Source organism: Bombina bombina, chromosome 1 (genome assembly GCF_027579735.1).
Source record: "Bombina bombina isolate aBomBom1 chromosome 1, aBomBom1.pri, whole genome shotgun sequence".
NCBI lineage: Eukaryota > Metazoa > Chordata > Amphibia > Anura > Bombinatoridae > Bombina > Bombina bombina.
In genome coordinates, this window is record NC_069499.1 from 1,195,172,056 (window position 1) to 1,195,196,151 (window position 24,096).

Below are 24,096 nucleotides of genomic sequence, written 5' to 3' on the forward strand. Positions count from 1 at the left end.
CTGACCTTAATCATGTTCTAAATGACATCATAACTGCTCACACTTTATACCCTTACTTAGAGGGGAGGGGCTCAATTACCTGGTTCAGGGGTAATCAAGTACATTCCTAACCTACATACTCCCTCTACTGGTTGTTAGCAGAGAGATCACTCTTCTTTAACCCTCAAAAGACCTGTAAATACATACAACCTAAGTTAAAAACAATATACAACATATTTATATATTTGAATTAAAAATACTTGAAACTAGCAAAAAATGTAAAATTCCCAGAATCACATATATTGTCTAATGTAAGTACATAACCCACATGGTACTTATTTATGGTTCAAGGAGAGACATGTATGTTAAAGGGTTATCCCCCAATCTATTTCTTTATTCATCCCTATAGGGGCCAAAGATTGTAGGGTATATATCCAAAATGTTTCCCTACTTTTCAGCATTTTAACCCTATCACCCCCTCACCTAGGTCTTTTAATATGTTCAATGATTTGAAACCTAAGTTTCGAGATTAAGTGACCAGCCTGAAGAAAATGACCTGACACTGGGGCATCAAGGTTTTTTGTACGAATATTGGATTTGTGCTCATTTATGCAATCCCTGGCCCTGCGTGTAGACTCCCCTACATAGATTTTAGAGCAGGGGCATTTAATCAGATAGATAATAAAATCTGTATTACATGTGTAGTATCCTGAGATATTATATCTCTTTCCTGTTAGGGGGTGTAGAAACATTTCACCTTTGATCCTGCTGTTGCAGTTGCAGCATCCTAAACAAGGATAGCAACCCATCCGGGGACTACTAATATGTGTCTGTCTCAGACCCTTCTCTGGGCCAATGTCAGCTTTGACCAAAGTGTCCCTAATATTTCTACATCTCCTATAGGCTGGCATAGGGGGCTCTTGGAATTCTTTGATATGCTTATTTAAATCCTTTATCATAGGCCAATGTTTCCTGATGATACCATTTATTTTGTTACTAAGTGGGTTAAACTCAGATACAAATACAAGTCTCTCCTTTTTCTGAAATTTCCTATTTACATTATTTCCCTTAGGAATTAGTTCCCTATTTGGAGCCTCAATTTCTTTAATTTGACTATCAATCAGGGATTTTGGAAAACCCCTTTTAAGAAAACATCTGCCCATCTCTTTGAGTCTAGAGGTCATCTTATCCTTATCTGAGACTATTCGCTTCACACGTAGAAGCTGGCTCTTGGGCAAACTTCTAATCAAGGATGGAGAGTGTGCACTATCAAACCTCAATAGGCTGTTCCTATCACTCATTTTTTTGTACAAGTCAGTTTTTAAAGTCCTACCATCCTTGATTATCAGTGTGTCCAAGAAAGGGACCGATTCCTCACTCAGGTTCAATTGAAATTTTATAGATCTTGTTGAAATGTTTAAATCAGCTACAAATGCATATAAGGAGTCAATGTCGCCCCCCCATATGCTAAACACGTCATCTATGTACCGAAACCAGCAAAGTCCATATTTCTGGAACATGCCATTAGTGTATACAAACTTCTCTTCATACATGTTCATATAGATGTTGGCATATGTGGGGGCGACATTTGACCCCATAGCAGTCCCCTGGCGTTGGATATAAAACTGACTCTGAAAAAGGAAATAGTTACAATAAAGAACTAGTTGCAGTAACTCCATAACAAATTCCCTCTCTGTGGTGGTTAGCAAACCACTGGATGTGATAGCCTGCTTAGTAGCATCTAAACCACTATTATGTGTGATAGAAGTATATAGGCTACTCACATCCAGTGTATAGAGAATAAATTTATCACTCTGTAAAACCACCTCCTGTAATTTTTGGAGGAAATCCCCTGTGTCTTTAATATAGGATATGGCTGTAATGACCAATGGTCTTAATATCCTATCCAGATATATAGATACATTAGTCAAGATGGAGTTGGTACTTGCCACTATTGGACGGCCCGGCGGTTTATCAAGATTTTTGTGTATCTTCGGCAATGTGTAAAAGACTGGTATGGAAAATTTATCTGGAATCAAAAAGCTTTTCTCATTTCCAGTAATTAGACCATTACACATTGCCTTAGACACACATTTCTCAAGTTCTTTTTTCACTTCAAATGAAGGATCCCTATCCAGTGGCAAGTAAACATCCCCATCCTGAAGCTGAGCCTTAATCTCCTGTATATAGTAGTCCCTGCCGAGTATCACAGTGGCCCCGCCCTTATCAGCCGGCTTACATATTATATGTTTGTTACTGCTGAGATCTTTCAATGCCTTAAACTCTGCTGATGGGAAATTAGGCTTGGTTTTGCTTTTGTTCACTGTAACTCTGTTCTGTAGTAGGCTTACATCTTTTAGCACCAATTGAATAAAAGTGTCTATGCTCGAATTATGAATAGCAGGTGTAAAGCTACTCTTATTTCTAAGGTTTAATTTGCCCAATGTTAAATTGTTACTCAAACGAGACTTATTGCAATAATCAGTAACAGTATTACCAAAAAATGCTTTCAATTTTAGAGTCCTGAAAAAGGAATGGAGATCTTTATGCAAATCAAAGAAATTACACTTAGACTGGGGGCAAAATGACAGTCCTTTCTCAATAACACTCTGTTCAGTTTCTGTCAGAGTATGTCCGGATATATTTACCCCCAAATCTACTTGGTCTTGTTGCGGGCCGTCCTCTGGGGCCGTTGCTTCTGCTGCACAGGTGCCTTGCTGGTTCCGACTCCGGCGGTGTTTTCTTCCGCCTCGATGTTTTCGCTTGAGTCCCCCGACGATGAGTCGCCTGTTGATGACGTGGAGTGTCCGCGCCGGTCACGTGCGCGTCGCTGTCTCCTTTAGTGCTTACCGTTGAATATCTGCAACAAGATTTGGAGAAGCAGGGCACTGAGATTACACATTTGGAAGAGGTCTTGAAATCCATGTTGTCCGCTGATGATATGGATAAACTGTTAGCCACAACAAATGCTAACATTGCGGAGCTTCAGAAAATCATTGAGGCCCGTAAAAGGCAGAAATTCCTCCGTGATGAAGAAGATTACCGGAGTGGGAATGTGTACCGGTGGGCAGCGGGCGCTCAAGATGACAACAATAGACGCCAAGGAGGAACCAATTGGAGGAGACAGCGACGCGCACGTGACCGGCGCGGACACTCCACATCATCAACAGGCGACTCATCGTCGGGGGACTCAAGCGAAAACATTGAGGCGGAAGAAAACACAGCCGGAGTCGGAACCAGCAAGGCACCTGTGCAGCAGAAGCAACGGCCCCAGAGGACGGCCCGCAACAAGACCAAGTAGATTTGGGGGTAAATATATCCGGACATACTCTGACAGAAACTGAACAGAGTGTTATTGAGAAAGGACTGTCATTTTGCCCCCAGTCTAAGTGTAATTTCTTTGACTTGCATAAAGATCTCCATTCCTTTTTCAGGACTCTAAAATTGAAAGCATTTTTTGGTAATACTGTTACTGATTATTGCAATAAGTCTCATTTGAGTAACAATTTAACATTGGGCAAATTAAACCTTAGAAATAAGAGTAGCTTTACACCTGCTATTCATAATTCGAGCATAGACACTTTTATTCAATTGGTGCTAAAAGATGTAAGCCTACTACAGAACAGAGTTACAGTGAACAAAAGCAAAACCAAGCCTAATTTCCCATCAGCAGAGTTTAAGGCATTGAAATATCTCAGCAGTAACAAACATATAATATGTAAGCCGGCTGATAAGGGCGGGGCCACTGTGATACTCGACAGGGACTACTATATACAGGAGATTAAGGCTCAGCTTCAGGATGGGGATGTTTACTTGCCACTGGATAGGGATCCTTCATTTGAAGTGAAAAAAGAACTTGAGAAATGTGTGTCTAAGGCAATGTGTAATGGTCTAATTACTGGAAATGAGAAAAGCTTTTTGATTCCAGATAAATTTTCCATACCAGACTTTTACACATTGCCGAAGATACACAAAAATCTTGATAAACCGCCGGGCCGTCCAATAGTGGCAAGTACCAACTCCATCTTGACTAATGTATCTATATATCTGGATAGGATATTAAGACCATTGGTCATTACAGCCATATCCTATATTAAAGACACAGGGGATTTCCTCCAAAAATTACAGGAGGTGGTTTTACAGAGTGATAAATTTATTCTCTATACACTGGATGTGAGTAGCCTATATACTTCTATCACACATAATAGTGGTTTAGATGCTACTAAGCAGGCTATCACATCCAGTGGTTTGCTAACCACCACAGAGAGGGAATTTGTTATGGAGTTACTGCAACTAGTTCTTTATTGTAACTATTTCCTTTTTCAGAGTCAGTTTTATATCCAACGCCAGGGGACTGCTATGGGGTCAAATGTCGCCCCCACATATGCCAACATCTATATGAACATGTATGAAGAGAAGTTTGTATACACTAATGGCATGTTCCAGAAATATGGACTTTGCTGGTTTCGGTACATAGATGACGTGTTTGGCATATGGGGGGGCGACATTGACTCCTTATATGCATTTGTAGCTGATTTAAACATTTCAACAAGATCTATAAAATTTCAATTGAACCTGAGTGAGGAATCGGTCCCTTTCTTGGACACACTGATAATCAAGGATGGTAGGACTTTAAAAACTGACTTGTACAAAAAAATGAGTGATAGGAACAGCCTATTGAGGTTTGATAGTGCACACTCTCCATCCTTGATTAGAAGTTTGCCCAAGAGCCAGCTTCTACGTGTGAAGCGAATAGTCTCAGATAAGGATAAGATGACCTCTAGACTCAAAGAGATGGGCAGATGTTTTCTTAAAAGGGGTTTTCCAAAATCCCTGATTGATAGTCAAATTAAAGAAATTGAGGCTCCAAATAGGGAACTAATTCCTAAGGGAAATAATGTAAATAGGAAATTTCAGAAAAAGGAGAGACTTGTATTTGTATCTGAGTTTAACCCACTTAGTAACAAAATAAATGGTATCATCAGGAAACATTGGCCTATGATAAAGGATTTAAATAAGCATATCAAAGAATTCCAAGAGCCCCCTATGCCAGCCTATAGGAGATGTAGAAATATTAGGGACACTTTGGTCAAAGCTGACATTGGCCCAGAGAAGGGTCTGAGACAGACACATATTAGTAGTCCCCGGATGGGTTGCTATCCTTGTTTAGGATGCTGCAACTGCAACAGCATGATCAAAGGTGAAATGTTTCTACACCCCCTAACAGGAAAGAGATATAATATCTCAGGATACTACACATGTAATACAGATTTTATTATCTATCTGATTAAATGCCCCTGCTCTAAAATCTATGTAGGGGAGTCTACACGCAGGGCCAGGGATCGCATAAATGAGCACAAATCCAATATTCGTACAAAAAACCTTGATGCCCCAGTATCAGGTCATTTTCTTCAGGCTGGTCACTCAATCTCGCAACTTAGGTTTCAAATCATTGAACATATTAAAAGACCTAGGCGAGGGGGTGATAGGGTTAAAATGCTGAAAAGTAGGGAAACATTTTGGATATATACCCTACAATCTTTGGCCCCTATAGGGATGAATAAAGAAATAGATTGGGGGATAACCCTTTAACATACATGTCTCTCCTTGAACCATAAATAAGTACCATGTGGGTTATGTACTTACATTAGACAATATATGTGATTCTGGGAATTTTACATTTTTTGCTAGTTTCAAGTATTTTTAATTCAAATATATAAATATGTTGTATATTGTTTTTAACTTAGGTTGTATGTATTTACAGGTCTTTTGAGGGTTAAAGAAGAATGATCTCTCTGCTAACAACCACTAGAGGGAGTATGTAGGTTAGGAATGTACTTGATTACACCTGAACCAGGTAATTGAGCCCCTCCCCTCTAAGTAAGGGTATAAAGTGTGAGCAGTTATGATGTTATTTAGAACATGATTAAGGTCAGTGTATGACCGAAACGTTGTATCTCTTGTCTGCCATGATGTTAAACCAATAAAGGAAGAATTTTTGCATTTATAAGGTGCTGCTGTTTTTCTGCTTCTTTTAATTTCCCTTTAACCAACCATTACAAGTGACTGGTTATTGCTACTGTGAGCTTGCGGTAGCAATTAGCCCTCTGAAAATTAACCAGAGATTAGATTTAATAAAAAATTAACTGCACTAAGCAGTTTTGGGGCTTTAAAGTTGGTGGGAGGGGGGTGTTAGAAAAAAAACGGTACAGAAAAGTGCCTTTACATTGCGGTCTATGGGAAATGTGTTTCTATAGACTGCAATGTAAATATATATGTATATGCTTATATTTATGTGTTAACATGTGTATATACACATATTACCACATATATTCATATATATTTACAAACTGCTGCCCATCGCTTACCGCTTCGCTGCGCAGGGTTCTGAGGCCGTCTCTGACGGGATCAGAACGAGGCTCCCAAAGGAGCCTATGGAAGTGCGCTCTCCTGAGCGCAATGCTTCCTAGCAATGTGAACTCAAGCTTGCGTTGGCATTGCAATTTACTTGTAATACCAGCGCACATCGCATGCAAGCGATATTTAGCGCTCTACTTGTAATCTAGCCCATAATGCTTATTTATGTGTGGCAAAACAAATTTGCAAAATACTTTTATTAATTATTTGTCCCATTCCTCTGTAATTTAAGCCCAGTTCTGGACTCTAAGGTCCTCAACAAGTTTTTCACATGGATTCTAGCCAATATACGTCTGCTTTTGATCCTCAAAATACTTATCTGTATATCCAAAATCATCCAAAGTGCTATGTTTATATCTTTCAAAACATTTTCAGTTTATGGCTGAAAGGGACAGAAAACCCCAAAATTTGATTTCATAATTTGGATAGAACATAGAATTTTAAACAACTTTCCCATTTACTTCTATTATCAAATTTGCTTTACTATCTTGTTATCCTTTGCTAAAGTAACAACATTGCACTACCGCCAGCTAGATGAACACCTCTAGTTAGCAAGAGACAAATGTGTGCAGGCACCAATCAGAAGCTAGCACCCACTAGTGTAGGATATGTGCATATTCTTTTTCAACAAGGGATACCAAGAGGACAAAGCACATTTGAAAATAGAAGTGTAGTTAAAAATGACATGCTCTATCTGAATCATGCAAGTTTAATTTTAACTTTTCTATCCCTTTAACCCTCCTACCTATCTATACCTCCACTGGTCTTCAACAAGATCTTAGCTACATTTCTAGCTATGCTTTGCCTACCAGGAATCTTAGTCTCACCCTACCTAACTGAAATTCTCAATGACCTTTTTCCATAAGCCAGTACTGGCACAGACATATTTTTATGCCGTGCTTTCAAAGTCACCAGTGGATAATCAGCCTCTACCTAAAAAACTCATTAGACCCCTCTACTAGGGTCCTTATAATTCCAGACTCAAACCTGCTGTTTTCCCAAAATGCCTTCCCTTCAACAAGAGACCTCAGCTTGCCTTAACACAAAGACAATTGGGCTTATTTTGTGTGGCTATAAAAACTGTTTAATTTGGCTTCCACTTATTTCCTTTACAACGTTATTTTCTCCATCATTGGAATTTCTCTCTTAAGGAATATTTTCAGTTTGTAGTAATTTTTTCTCATAGCTTGTGACTCTCTCAATACATTTCAAAAGGCCATTGACTACAACCTATTAAATGGGTGTTTTTGATGACAGACAGAGGGGCTGATTTATCAAGCTCTGTACGGAGCTTGATGTCCCTGTTTCCGCTGCTCCCTAATTTGTCCACCTGCTCTGAGGCCGCGGACAGAAATCAACCAGATCGAATACGATCAGGTTGATTGACACCCTCTGCTAGCGGACGATTGACAAGAACTGCTGGTGCAATGATAAATGCCGACAGTGTATGTTGTCGGCATTTATCGATGTGTGGCGGACATGATACGCTACTTCATATCATGTCCGCCCGCACTTTAATAAATATACCCTATAGACTGTTTCAGATGGAGAGAGGTCTTGCTTGACCACTTATTGCAAGTAATATGATACTTCAGAGACGCATCTCTTCGATTAATGTATACAAACGTAACATCCTTTGTTAACCTTTCATCCTTGGCAAATGCTGAGGCAATCCTTCATGACATATAAAAGCCTCTAACCAGAACTCAAGCTGCTTTTTACTAAAAAAAACAACTGGCCAATCCTTTGGAACTTTCACTTATTACGTAAAAAAATATTAAGCAGGATCATCAATGTTTGATGCTCATTTGTTGTTGTAACCTTGAGCACCCTAGCTTCACAAAGCTCATCATATTTTTGGGAATTGCATTTTGAAAATACCTTTTTAGGTAAGGTTTTCTCTTGAACCCACACCCTGTCCACTAACAATAACCTCCATCCACTCCATTGACCTTACACTGCTCTATCCTCCCACATCCAGCAAACTAACACGGCTCTGTGAATTTCAGACATGTAAATCTCACATTTGTATCACTACTCATACACCTTGCTTCTCTTAGTACATCCTCTACTCATCCTAAAATGACTTTGCATTGTTCCTCCGAATAAAATACAAAGCTCCCACTTATCTCTCTACTAAACACACTCATAGCAGATTTTCCCTGTTATTCATCCTAGAGTTTATATCAAACTCGGCTCAGAACTGCCCTTCCCAGACTGTTTGCTTGAGTCCAAGAGACCCCAGAATCTGCAGCTTTGCCAGGAAGGAAGGGAGCCTCTCATATCATGCAGTACCCGCTTGCCCGAGAAGTTCCACATTGACTGGTGCAATCTGACCATGGTATGTAGTATACAAGTATTGGTCCTGATGGAAATGCTAGCTGGTTGCAATTGTTAGTGTGTATTAATATGCAAATTTGATGAAGTCAGAGAAAGTGCCATAACTAAAAAGAAATATACTGTACAATAACATACTGATTGGTTCAATATTCTGTTTATGGGAAGATTATTTTTTTATTCATATTCATCTGAAGAATGAGATCACTAAACAGCATATAAAATTTAAATATTTGTTATTAGTAAATAAGATGGTTTAAAACTGTTTTAATTTACTTAGGGCCAGATTACAAGTGGAGTGCTCTTTGCAAGCTTGATATTTGCGCTCCACTCGTAATACCAGCACACGCAATTGTGCAATGGTATTTGAAGTGGCCCTCAATTGCAAGGAAGCTATGCACTCAGTAGCAAAGCTTCTCATATTACATCAAGCACGGTAGAAGTAAGACTGCTTGTGTATACCAATAAAACCTACTCGACCGTAGCCGCATTACAAGCAATTGGCCAGATTACGAGTTTTGCGTTATGAGGGGTGCGGTGTTAACATGCACGTTATTGTCACCGCTCACTTTCCTACAGTGCTGGTATTACATGTTTTTATAAACCCGGCATTAAAAGGCAAGAAGTGAGCGTAGAGCAAAATTGTGCTCCATACCGCACTCCAATACCAGCGCTGCTTAAGTCAGCAGTGAGCTGGTTGTACGTGCTTGTGCACGATTTCCCCATAGACATCAATGGGGAGAGCCGGCTGAAAAAAAGCCTAACACCTGCAATAAAGCAGCGTAAAGCTCCGTAACGCAGCCCCATTGATTCCTATGGGGAAACACATTTTATGTTTACACCTAACACCCTAACATGAACCCCCGAGTCTAAACACCCCTAATCTTACACCTACATTATATTTATTAACCCCTAATCTGCCGCTCTGGACATCGCCGCCACTATAATAAACATATTAACCCCTAAACCGCCGCACTCCCGCCTCGCAAACACTAGTTAAATATTATTAACCCCTAATCTGCTTTTCCTAACATCGCCGCCATCTACCTACATTTAGTAACTCCTAATCTGCCGCTCCCAACGTCGCCGCCACTATACTATATTTATTAATCCCTAAACCTAAGTCCCTAACACCCCCTAACTTAAATATAATTAAAATAAATCTAAATAAAATCTACTATTAATAACTAAATAATTCCTATTTAAAATTAAATACTGTACTTACCTGTAAAATAAACCCTACGATAGCTACAATATAACTAATAGTTACATTGTAGCTAGCTTAGGGTTTATTTTTATTTTACAGCCAAGTTTGTATTTATTTTAACTAGGTAGAATAGTTACTAAATACAAATTTACCGGTAAAATAAAACCTAACCTGTCTTACACTAACACCTAACCTTACACTACAATTAAATAAACTACATAAATTAAATACAATTAACTAAATTAAATACAATTACCTAAATCATAAAAAAACACTAAATTACACTAAATTAAAAAAAATTACAAGATATTTAAACTAATTACACCTAATCTAATAACCCTATCAAAATAAAAAAGCCCCCCCCAAAATACAAAAAAAAACCTCTAGCCTAAACTAAACTACCAATAGCACTTAAAAGGGCCTTTTGCGGGGCATTGCCCCAAAGAAATCAGCTCTTTTACCTGTAAAAAAAATTACAAACACCCCCCAACAGTAAAACCCACCACCCACACAACCAACCCCCCAAATAAAAGCCTAACTAAAAAAACCTAAGCTCCCCATTGCCCTGAAAAGGGCATTTGGATGGGCATTGCCCTTAAAAGGGCATTTAGCTCTATTGCAGCCCAAAGCCCTAACCTAAAAATAAAACCCACCCAAAAAACCCTTAAAAAAACCTAACAACTTACAGTTTTGAAGAGCCGACATCCATCCTCAACTAAGCCGGGAGAAGTCCTCAACGAAGCGGCAAGAAGTCCTCAACAAAGCCGGGAGAAGTCTTCATCCAAGCCGGGAGAAGTGGTCCTCCAGTCGGGCAGAAGTCTTCATCCAGACGGCATCTTCTATCTTCATCCATCCGGCGCGGAGCGGGTCCATCTTCAAGACATCCGGCGCGGAGCATCCTCTTCTGACGACGACTACCCGATGAATGAAGGTTCCTTTAAGTGACATCATCCAAGATGGCGTCCCTTAGATTATGATTGGCTGATAGAATTCTATCAGCCAATCGGAATTAAGGTTGAAAAAATCCTATTGGCTGATGCAATCAGCCAATACGATTGAACTTCAATCCTATTGGCTGATGCAATCAGCCAATACGATTGAGCTTGCATTCTATTGGCTGTTCCAATCAGCCAGCCAATCCAATCAGGTTAGGGTTAGACTTAGGTTTAGGGGTTAATAAATATAGTATAGTGGAGGCGACGTTGGGGGCGGCAGATTAGGGGTTAATAAATTAAGGTAGGTGGCGGCGATGTTAGGGGAGGCAGATTAGGGGTTAATAATATTTAACTAGTGTTTGTGATGCGGGAGTGCGGCGGTTTAGGGGTTAATATGTTTATTCTAGTGGCGCCGATGTCCGGAGCGGCAGATTATGGGGTTAATAATTTTATTTTAGTGTTTGCGATGCGGGAGGGCCTCAGTTTAGGGGTTAATAGGTAGTTTATGGGTGTTAGTGTAGTTTGTAACACTTTAGTTATGAGTTTTATGCTACAGCTCTGTAGTGTAAAACTCATAACTACTGACTTTAGAATGCGTTACGAATCTTGCGGGATAGGCTGTACCGCTCACTTTTTGGCCTAAAACAAAAGCTTGTAATACCGGCGCTATGGAAGTCCCATTGAAAAAAGACTTTACGAAAATTGGGTAAATCGATTTGCGGTACGGCCAAAATAGTGTGCGGGACAGCTATACCTACAAGACTCGTAATAGCAGTGGTAGTAAAATAGCAGCGTTATGAGCCTTAACGCTGCTTTTTTGCTCATAACGCAAAACTCGTAATCTAGCCGTATGATTTTACTATTGGGTGGATTGTTTATTCAACTTATTTTTAGGTGTGGATATTGGACACTGTTATTTTATAGTCGGCAAAATATTTTATGGGAGACGTCCCTATTATTCTTTACAGTATTATTATTTATTAAACAAGTGTTTTACTGATATTTACAATATTTTATCCCCTCTTCCTTATACTCCCCCCAGCTTATAGCGCATTTCTACTTTTAACTGTGTATTTTTGTCTTCTCTAGCTCCATTTGAAGGAGTGAAGCACTTTAGTAAGGCAGTGGGGTTTGTTACAGCGCACAGACATATCCTTTTTTCTTGCCCTTTGTACAGTGTGTCATATTAGTAACAACTGTGATGTGTGAAATTAACTTCTTGTGTCCCAAAGCAAGAGCAATATGTGTTAATGAATAATAAAGCTATTTGAACAGAGGCATGATGGGTATAGTGGACATGTGCATGGATGACATATTTATATTGATAATACTGTAAAATTGCTATTATACTTTTTTTTAATCCAAACTAATCAAGTAGAAATGATTTTTCAGTTTTGCATGATTTCAGACTACAATCAAGAACTGTGATGAAATTAATTAGCGGAAAGTGTCTGGAAAAGACACCATCTTCAATAACGGGATTGAAAAAAAGTAAAAAAAAAAAAAAGTTAAAGTGCAAAGTGAGTTTTGCTCCATTCACACAATGGAGCACCTGCAATCTTGCTAAAAGGTTACCTTCTGACTGTACAGATCAGGGTTTTTATTGGGCTTGCATTAACAAAATAAATAAATATATATATATATATATATATATATATACTAGTCTTTAATTCCGTTACACGGCCAAAATAACTTCTCCCTCCAAGAACCTTTCCCTACCCTCTGATCCCCTCTCCCTCATCCCCCTCCCTCCCGCTCTCAATTTTTTTTTTCTGCAGCACAGAGGTCCCACCCGCTCCTGCCCCCTCCAGCGATGGTCTGCCCACCCGCCTCCCACTTAACCCTCCCACGCCACCAACTTAGCAGCGTATCAGTTCCACCCGCCACTCCCACCCCTCTCCAGCAATGATCCGCCCACCCGCCTCCCTCCTAACCGTCCCATGTCACCAACTTGTCAGTCGAACACTGAGCTCACCCACCTCCCTCCTAGCCCTCCCATGCCACTAACTTGTCAGTCGCACACTGAGCCCACCCACTTCCTCCTAACCCTCCCATGCCACTAACTTGTCAGTCACCCACTGAGCCCCCCTGCTTCCCTCCTAACCCTCCCATGCCACTAACTTTTCAGTCACCCACTGAACCCACCCACCCGCCTTCCTCCTAACCCTCCCATGTCACTAACTTGTCAGTCGCACACTGAGCCCACCCGCCTCCCTCCTAGCCTTCCCATGCCACTAACTTGTCAGTCTCACACTGAGCCCACCCACTTCCTCCTAACCCTGCCACACCACTAACTTGTCAGTCACCCACAGAGCCCACCCGCCTCCCTCCTAACCCTCCCATGCCACTAGCTTGTCAGTCACCCACTGAGCCCACCCGCCTCCCTCCTAACCCTCCCACGCCACTAACTTGTCAGTCACCCACTGAGCTCATCCGCCTCCCTCCTAACCCTCCCACACCACTAACTTGTCAGTCACCCACTGAGCCCACCCGCCTCCCTCCTAACCCTCCCACGCCACTAACTTGTCAGTCACCCACTGAGCTCACCCGCCTCCCTCCTAACCCTCCCACACCACTAACTTGTCAGTCACCCACTGAGCCCACCCGCCTCCCTCCTAACCCTCCCACGCCACTAACTTGTCAGTCACCCACTGAGCCCACCCGCCTTCCTCCTAACCCTCCCACGCCACTAACTTGTCAGCCACCCACTGAGCCCACCCGCCTCCCTCCTAACCCTCCCACGCCACTAACTTGTCAGTCACCCACTGAGCCCACCCGCCTCCCTCCTAACCCTCCCACGCCACTAACTTGTCAGTCACCCACTGAGCCCACCCGCCTCCCTCCTAACCCTCCCACACCACTAACTTGTCAGTCACCCACTGAGCCCACCCGCCTCCCTCCTAACCCTCCCACGCCACTAACTTGTCAGTCACCCACTGAGCCTACCCGCCTCCCTCCTAACCCTCCCACACCACTAACTTGTCAGTCGCACACTGAGCCCACCTGCTTCCCTCCTAACCCTCCCATGCCACTAACTTGTCAGAAGCACACTGAGCCTACCCGCCTCCCTCCAGCGCCACCAACTTATCAGTCACACACTGATTCTTAAGGCGTCACCCGCTACTACTGATTGCAGTCTTCTCGCGGCGGACACTGCTTCTTACGGTTTGATTGTCTCATGCTGCAGTCTCTACTGCGCATGACTGCATCAGACAAACATACCTGGCCTTTTATAATATAGGATATAGGAAGGGATACCATGAATTTCACATCCTATTATTTTATTACTATCACCAGATCGCAACAAGAATCCTTCATAAAGAAAATAGTTTCTTTTGAATAGTTTATTTTCATACTTTTTTAAAAAAAAAATCATGCAAAATATCTTGAATGCCAATAAACAAGAGGAAACCACAAAAAAAAACTAAGATCTCCTTCATGTCAATGTGATTGCCGATACACATTTTTCTTTAAAAAACGAACGTAGTGTAACTAGTATTACTAGCTGTCTTCCACAAAAATAATGGACCATCTATAGATGAGTGTTCAAACACTTGTGCAATGCCGCCCCTAGCCAATTGCGGTTGAATGAAACGAGCGTGATTTTCATCTGCTTATGAAACAGTGGTTTAAATATCAGTTGCAGACTCAAATCAACAAGCCTGCAAATGGTCTATACATTCACCTCATGATAAATCTTGCCCTCAGAGACTTTCAAAATATTTACGTGTCTAGTATTTTTGTGCAGATTTTACTGGACACCCTGCTAAAATACTGGACTGTCCTGGTGAATACTGGACACCTGGTAACCTCAACTGTAACTTAACATAAGAGAAATGTGAGCATTATCTAAATACAAACATTTTAAATAAACCTAGGAGAGATATTGGCCTACATTCATAGATATCTTGAGGATAGCAAGGAGCCTAACTAAACAGGCAAGCTCATGTACAAAATCAACTGAGCATCACTTCACCAGTTGTGTAAGTGAGCGTTCCTGCCATATATAGTGGCATGAGGTACCATGAAATCCTGCACATCAAATGATTGCTGATAGCAACATAGAAACACAATAATTACAACCTAATTACTTACGGCTAGATTTGGAGTTTTGTCGGTAACGACCCGAAAAACTAACGCCGGCTTTTTTCTGGCCGCACCATAAAAATAACTCTGGTATTGAGAGTCCACATAAAGGCTGCGTTAGGCTCCAAAAAAGGAGCGTAGAGCATTTTTAACGCAGCTTCAACTCTCGATACCAGAGTTGCTTACGGACACGGCCAGCCTCAAAAACGTGCTCGTGCACGATTCCCCCATAGGAAACAATGGGGCTGTTTGAGCTGGAAAAAACCCAAACACCTGCAAAAAAGCCGCGTTCAGCTCCTAACGCAGCCCCATTGTTTGCTATGCGGTAACCCTTCCTACGTCTGCACTTAACACTCTAACATGTACCCCGAGTCTAAACACCCCTAACCTTACACTTATTAACCCCTAATCTGCCGCCCCCGCTATTGCTGACCCCTGCATATTATTATTAACCCCTAATCTGCCGCTCCGTAAACCGCCGCTACTTACATTATCCCTATGTACCCCTAATCTGCTGCCCTAACACCGCCGACCCCTATATTATATTTATTAACCCCTAATCTGCCCCCCCCACAACGTCGCCTCCACCTGCCTACACTTATTAACCCCTAATCTGCCGACCGGACCTGAGCGCTACTATAATAAAGTTATTAACCCCTAATCCGCCTCACTAACCCTATAATAAATAGTATTAACCCCTAATCTGCCCTCCCTAACATCGCCGACACCTAACTTAAATTATTAACCCCTAATCTGCCGACCGAATCTCGCCGCTATTCTAATAAATGTATTAACCCCTAAAGCTAAGTCTAACCCTAATACTAACACCCCCCTAAATTAAATATAATTTAAATCTAACGAAATTAATTAACTCTTATTAAATAAATTATTCCTATTTAAAGCTAAATACTTACCTGTAAAATAAATCCTAATATAGCTACAATATAAATTATAATTATATTATAGCTATTTTAGGATTAATATTTATTTTACAGGTAACTTTGTATTTATTTTAACCAGGTACAATAGCTATTAAATAGTTAAGAACTATTTAATAGCTAAAATAGTTAAAATAATTACAAATTTACCTGTAAAAGAAATCCTAACCTAAGTTACAATTAAACCTAACACTAGACTATCAATAAATTAATTAAATAAACTACCTACAATTATCTACAATTAACCTAACACTACACTATCAATACATTAATTAAATACAATTGCTACAAATAAATACAATTAAATAAACTATCTAAAGTACAAAAAATAAAAAAGAACTAAGTTACAAAAAATAAAAAAATATTTACAAACATAAGAAAAATATTACAACAATTTTAAACTAATTACACCTACTCTAAGCCCCCTAATAAAATAACAAAGCCCCCCAAAATAAAAAAATGCCCTACCCTATTCTAAATTACTAAAGTTCAAAGCTCTTTTACCTTACCAGCCCTGAACAGGGCCCTTTGCGGGGCATGCCCCAAGAAATACAGCTCTTTTGCCTGTAAAAAAAAACATACAATACCCAAGCCCCCCAACATTACAACCCACCACCCACATACCCCTAATCTAACCCAAACCCCCCTTAAATAAACCTAACACTAAGCCCCTGAAGATCATCCTACCTTGTCTTCACCTCACCGGGTATCACACCGATCCGTCCAGAAGAGCTCCTCCGATGTCCTGATCCAAGCCCAAGCGGAGGGCTGAAGAGGTCTATGATCCGGCTGAAGTCTTCATCCAAGCGGGGCAGAAGAGGTCTTCCATCCGATTGAAGTCTTCATCCAAGCGGCATCCATCCGGAGCGAAGCGGCAGCATCCTGAAGACCTCCAACGCGGAACATCCATCCTGGCCGACGACTGAACGACGAAAGACGTTTCTTTAAATGACGTCATCCAAGATGGCGTCCCTCGAATTCCGATTGGCTGATAGGATTCTATCAGCCAATCGGAATTAAGGTAGGAATATTCTGATTGGCTGATGGAATCAGCCAATCAGAATCAAGTTCAATCCGATTGGCTGATCCGATCAGCCAATCAGATTGAGCTTGCATTCTATTGGCTGTTCCGATCAGTATAACGTAGGTGGCGGTCGGCAGATTAGGGGTTAAAAAATTTTTTTCGAGTGTCGGCGATGTGGGGGGACCTCGGTTTAGGGGTACATAGGTAGTTTATGGGTGTTAGTGTACTTTAGAGCACAGTAGTTAAGAGCTTTATAAACCGGCGTTAGCCCAGAAAGCTCTTAACTACTGACTTTTTTCCTGCGGCTGGAGTTTGTCGTTAGATGTCTAATGCTCACTTCAGAAACGACTCTAAATACCGGAGTTATAAAAATCCCATTGAAAAGATAGGATACGCAATTTACGTAAGGGGATCTGCGGTATGGAAAAGTCGCGGCTGGAAAGTGAGCGTTAGACCCTATTTTGAGTGACTCCAAATACCGGCGGTAGCCTAAAACCAGCGTTAGGAGCCTCTAACGCTGGTTTTCACGGCTAACGCCAAACTCCAAATCTAGGCCTTAGAAAACCCACTTGTAAAATGCTTTATATATTTGTAAGATATGCGTGTCTGTTTGGTTATGGTGAAGTAATCTGTGCTAAGAACCAGAGTCTCCAGGGCCTGGCCATTCCAAGGTGTTTTAGAGATCATATGTTCAGGATTTTTTTTATCTACTCCGTCCTCAGCCCAGCATGTGAAATTCATAAACACTTTATTGCCCCTGAGAAGTATTTAATTTCACCGGTGTGTCTTGCTATTTCAAAGCTGACAAGCTTTTTATTCTTCTTTCTCTTTAACTGTTTTCAAGATTTTTTTTGTGTATATATTAAAGTGGTCTATTTGTTAGTCACTAGAAAATAAAAAAAGTTTGTTTAGAAGTTTATGTGTGTGTATATATATATATATATATATTATACTGTGTGTCTGGGATTGACCCCTTAGTAAGATAGACAGATGCCACAATATGCAAATACATACATAAGACCAACCAAGATCTCATGTCTAATTTCCACTGTCAGGCACCCATGCCAAGCCCACATCTCAGTGCAGATTTTTACAATTCTCTAGAACAATTAACCCATAAGAAGAAACCTGGGTTATACTGGGAAAATGAGGACAGATGGCAGGTATGTTAGAAAAGGAGCAGAGGTGTTGTGCAGAAAAAGGAGCCTGCTGTTTGTTCATTTAGTTTGTCAGCACCACATATTAGGTAGATTATTGGAATATCATTTACCACAGCAAAATTCATTGCTTGGAACAAGCTGTAAGACTGTGATTTGTTTCTGTCTGTTAAAGGTCACAAATCTCTTCCCAGTTCAAATAATTCTCTTCTATAACTCTGCAAGCTGCATATCTTATAATAAATATATATTTGTCACTATACAAGTTACCTTCATTATAATTTTAAAACAAGCACAATTAAATTGTGATTTATGTTAGAATGATTACCAAAATCTCAGCTCTGGTTAACTGTTACTTGAGACAAAAAAAGTTGCAGAAAACACATCAAAAATACATTTAACAGTACAGTTGCATTCATAATAACAAAGTCTGCTAAAAAATATAAAAAAAAAATTGCATACAAAAGATATAAAGGCTCAAAGATATGATGTCTCGAGCGCTAGAAAAAATGGCAGGCAAAAGGCATTAACATAGAGATACATATACATGTCTATATATATATATGTGTGTGTGTGTGTACTTATGTATTTGTGTATTTATATTTGTATTTATGTATTTACAGACATATATAAATACATATGTATACATATATAGGCATATATATATATATATATATATATATGTGTGTGTGTGTGTACCTATGTATTTGTGTATTTATATTTGTATTTATGTATTTACAGACATATATAAATACATATGTATACATATATAGGCATATATATAAGTGCATTGGAACCCTTTGTAGTCAAACAGATGAAAACATAACAAATCATATTTATGCAATATTCATAATTAATAGTGTTATAATGTGTAGCTACTACTGTAAATATTTCACATTCCAATGTTCTTTACATAGGGGAATATGTTCTAAGTACTTTTAAATAGATATTCATATGTGCAGAACATTGTATTATGAAATATGCAATATTATCTTCTTATGTTGCGCTTCTAAATAACCGTGAACAACGTTTTTGGCTTCATTGAAGTCAATTGAGGAATGCAAGAACACAAACTTTTTACTTTCAACTCGTAATAAGAGCGCGAATCACTGAGTGCAAAAATATTACTTGTAGCAGTTTTAACACTCAAAAACAAACACAAATTACCGATTCAGTCGTAACCTAGCTCTAAGATGGTGGAGAGGGTTTATGAAACAGCAGTTTAAACTGATGCACCATAAATATCAGTTGCAGGCTCATATGAGCAAGCCTGCAACTTTTTGGCCAATGATAAATCCATCCCTAGAAGTTTGAGGCAGTTGCTAAAGTTAGTGTCCATGTTTGTAGACTACTAGCACCATCTAGTGGTTAAGATTATTATTATTAGAGTAGCGAATTTTCTTCAGCTTTGCAACCCTTCATTGTTGTTTTATCAAATGGGTGCAGTTATGAGTGACTTTTCTATATTGATTTCATCATTTCCATAAACAATAGTTATGTACTACCCCTAAATCTCCCTCCTACTTTAAAAGTTAACTCACGGCATAGATTGATATATCTTGTGTTCATACATGGAAATTGTGACAGACACTAGATACTCCAACTGGGTATCTCCGCCAAACGATCCTTCTTTATCCTGAAACCTGTAGCTGTAGAGCAGGAAAAAGTGATTTTAGCAAGAAGCCCACCCTAATAACCAGACAAGACCAGTATTAAGGTGAAACATGAACAGACTTTATTGGGACAAACACACAGCTTATATTCACATTTGCCATCTGATAAGAGCCTTATCTGATCAAGAAATCACCGCCCCTCCAGACAGGCTGGCACCTCCATAGGGGCCATAGGAATGAAGAGATTGCACAATAGCTAGGTCGTAGTTTCGGCATGATCCCAATGGAGCTGCGGCTATTCCGGGGTATCATTGGAGCGGCAGCCATGCAAAGGTTTACCCAGGACCAGCATGAGGTAGCGAGGTCTCCAGAACCCAAGTTCCTTAGTGAACTCCCCCCTAGGAATCACCCCAGTCCATGCCTACCAGTGGAATAACAAGTCTCCAAAAGAGCGGAAATCTGGGGCAAAGGGTCTCTGGAGTGACCTAGGATGGTGGGCCTGTGAAAGTCAGGAAGAGGGCAAGCTGGGCATCAATCAGCTCTTTCAGGGCAACGTGCAATCATGGTTACAATAAAAGGGAAACTGGGGGAACACAATAATCCTGAAGAGGAGAGGGGGTGGCCTTGGCAGCCTGGTATCCGTGACTGAAATCAGAGGCGGAACAATTTTTTCTGGTCCCCCCAGCAATTGTTGTTCTAGGCCCCCCAACCCCTAACCTTCCCCCTACCCCCCTGCTGCCTGGTCTGCAGTGGAGTGGCCTTGCAACAGGCGCTGTGAGCACAAGTTGCTTTGTGGCCTCCCTCTGCTCCCTGCCACTAGTCCTTAGCAGGTGATGCAGCCCTGCAGTGGCCCCCCGACCCTGAAAAGCTAAACAGAGGGTGGGCTCCTCTTACCTGCAGGCCCCCTAGCATTGCAGGGTCTGTATGGCCAGTATTTCTGCCTCTAATGGAAATCTTTGGACAGACTTAACATTAAACAAACACTTGACTCAGTGTTAGAATCTCATGTCAGTTCAATAAACTTGCCGTCTGAAGCTTTTGGCTATTATGCTACAGTTACGACAATTAACTTTTAAATGAATTTAATCAGACACCTGTATGGACAGAGAGAAAGAGAGGCGCCTCATGGGACAGTATCGTGCCAGTGGAGATATCAAACAGTGTGACAGCACGTAAGTGAATGTACTCACAAGAGTGGCGGCATATATGAATGCCTAGTAGAGCAGGACGGGACTTTCTGTCGCCCGACAGACAAACGCTCCAAAGCTTGGACGTAGGATCACGGAGCCCGTCAGCCAATCAGCGGCCACATGCAGTCAGCGTCAGTGGTAGGAGCTGTTCCGGGAGTAGCTAATAGCCAAAAGTCACTGGTAGAATGACGGGTCAACGGACCAATCAGATAAAGGAGAGCGTAGAGCAAGTGATAATGTAAAAACTCGTATTTATTGAGTTATGTTAAAAACATGAAGCATACAGCAACGCGTTTCTCGACCTACGGGTCGTTTCATCAGGCTGACCCGTCATTCATCAGGCAAATCCTAACGTTTTTGAAACGCTAGAATTTACCACCACTTTAAGCAAATTAGATAATAGAAGTAAATTTGAAAACTGTTTAAAATACCATGCTCTATCTGAATTGTGTATTAAAAATGTTGTGTTTAATATCCCATTAAATAACTTGTTTTACTCATACATAATCATGTCAGTTCAATAAACTTGCCGTCTGAAGCTTTTGGCTATTATGCTACAGTTACGACAATTAACTTTTAAATGAATTTAATCAGACACCTGTATGGACAGAGAGAGAGGCGCCTCATGGGACAGTATCGTGCCAGTGGAGATATCAAACAGTGTGACAGCACGTAAGTGAATGTACTCACAAGAGTGGCGGCATATATGAATGCCTAGTAGAGCAGGACGGGACTTTCTGTCGCCCGACAGACAAACGCTCCAAAGCTTGGACGTAGGATCACGGAGCCCGTCAGCCAATCAGCGGCCACATGCAGTCAGCGTCAGTGGTAGGAGCTGTTCCGGGAGTAGCTAATAGCCAAAAGTCACTGGTAGAATGACGGGTCAACGGACCAATCAGATAAAGGAGAGCGTAGAGCAAGTGATAATGTAAAAACTCGTATTTATTGAGTTATGTTAAAAACATGAAGCATACAGCAACGCGTTTCTCGACCTACGGGTCGTTTCATCAGGCTGACCCGTCATTCATCAGGCAAATCCTAACGTTTTTGAAACGCTAGAATTTACCACCACTTTAAGCAAATTAGATAATAGAAGTAAATTTGAAAACTGTTTAAAATACCATGCTCTATCTGAATTGTGTATTAAAAATGTTGTGTTTAATATCCCATTAAATAACTTGTTTTACTCATACATAAATGTACTTCATCCTCTTCATCCTTTACTAAAGGGCATACCTGAGCACTGTCTGGCAAAAGTGTTTGTAACATTGACCTAGCTTCAATGAAATGGGGCGGAACTACCACGGACATGATGGTTGTGGCTGCGACCGGGCCTTGCATTTGATAATGGCCCTGTGCTCCTATGATGTGTACAGTGCCTTGAGCCCACGCGTACTGCCCACAAACAGTTTCCATTTCCCGGCTTGCTTGTTTATTTTTACTATGCGATGCCATGCGATTGGCATTGCATTGTACTTGGCTCCTCCCCTGCCCCACATGCCAGCCCTGCCAGGGGAACTGTACAGTACATGTACCGGTGGTTCTTGCACCAAGCCCTGAGGTTTCTAGTTACGCCTCTGATATTAGTTTTACAAAGGGATTTAACCAAACAGGAAAACAAATTGCTGCAATATTACAACATGAAAAAATACCAATTCAAAAGATTTGTACCAGCCCCTCATCACGGTCACAAGCTGTGAGTTAAGCTTGATTATAATTAATGAAGCTGCGTTTCTCAAAAACCTCCCTCTATTAATCAGTCAGTGTTCTAGAAATTGTAAATCACTATCATGTAAAATACGATTTTGGGACTTCTGTTTGAAACTTGCACAAAAGATCTCGGTCCCTAACAATCAAGACGGAACACATTTAAATTACAAGCACGATTATGCGATTGTTGATAAAAATCCTGCTTAAATAGATAAATGTACCGTAAATTACATCAATGAAAATGACTAAGAGATGTTTTGAGAAGAGGATTTTAAATACCATTTTTATGCTTGTGTTTCCTATCGATCTCAGTGGTACAAGATATCACTACATGGCTATTAAATACATATGCAAATTTCTGTCCTGTCCTATAACAACAGGTTATGTAATGGTGATGGTTAGACGCTACACATTGAAAAGACCCATTTTGCACTTTTCACCTGACACGTTTTTCATATGCTGGTGAAACATTATGCACAACTTACAAGTATGTAAACTGTGTGTAAAATAAAAACCTGATGCAGGATTTTGTGAGGTGATATTTGTACTGTGTAACACCTGCCTCTTATTGGCAACTATGTAAACAAGGCCTAAATGTTTTCAAAGCATTTAAAATGCAATTTTTTTATTGCATTGTTCTGCTGTACATAGACACACCCCTTGTTTATTGTATCCCTTTTGCTGGAACCAATTAGGGACAGATATGGCCCCTCCAAATAACTATTTCATATCTGCTGGTAAAAAAACCTTTAAAGAGACATTAGAATCACAATTAAACTTCAATTATTCACATGAACCTTCAATTTTAAACAGCTTTCCAAATTACTTCCATTACCTAATTTTGCACAGTCTTTTTTTTGTGTGTGCACTTTCTGAGACACCAACTCATAATGAGCATGTGCAAAAGTTTGCAGTATATACATATAAGTCTGTGATTGGCTGATGGCTGTCACATGATACAAGGAATAGGAAAAAAAAACTGAAAATTGACAGAAAAAAATAATTTACTGCTCAATTACATTGTGTTTATATTATGCAATTCTGCTGTATTTAATGGCCCTTTAATTAACCCCTCAAACTTGGCTTCTACTTCCATGTGTGTATCCTCTTACATTTTTCCTAGGTTACTTCAGTCACTGGCATCTATTCTCTGCATTCTGAAATCTTTAGTAATATCACATACTGTAAAATGTATTTCTTCTATTCTACATATTGGTTAATCATCTGTTCATTTCTTCCTCTCTTGCCCTTTAATCACTAACACCTAGATTGCTAGTTTTGCGTTCCGGTTTTAACGCTGAAAAAATGGCCATTTCAGCGTAAAAACTGGAACACAGCCATTACGAGTCTTGTCGGTATAGCTATACCGCAAGCATTTTAGCCTGTAACGCAACGTCAATCCCTGCTATCTGAGACCAGTAGTTATGAGTGTTGCGCAACAAAACTGTTATACAAAACTCATAACTAAACTGTTACAAAGTACCCTAACACCCATAAACTACC

General features: G+C 40.4%; 1 protein-coding gene across 2 annotated transcripts in view; it reads left to right on the forward strand.

The window, feature by feature from the left end:
• The window catches only part of SGCA (sarcoglycan alpha), a 190,014-nt gene that overhangs the window by 151,073 nt on the left and 14,845 nt on the right, over positions 1–24,096 (forward strand). For both annotated transcript variants that reach the window (XM_053700092.1, XM_053700094.1), the window contains exon 6: positions 8,575–8,737. In XM_053700092.1, coding sequence (XP_053556067.1) covers positions 8,575–8,737 — 163 coding nt within the window. The remainder of the gene's footprint in view (positions 1–8,574; positions 8,738–24,096) is intronic.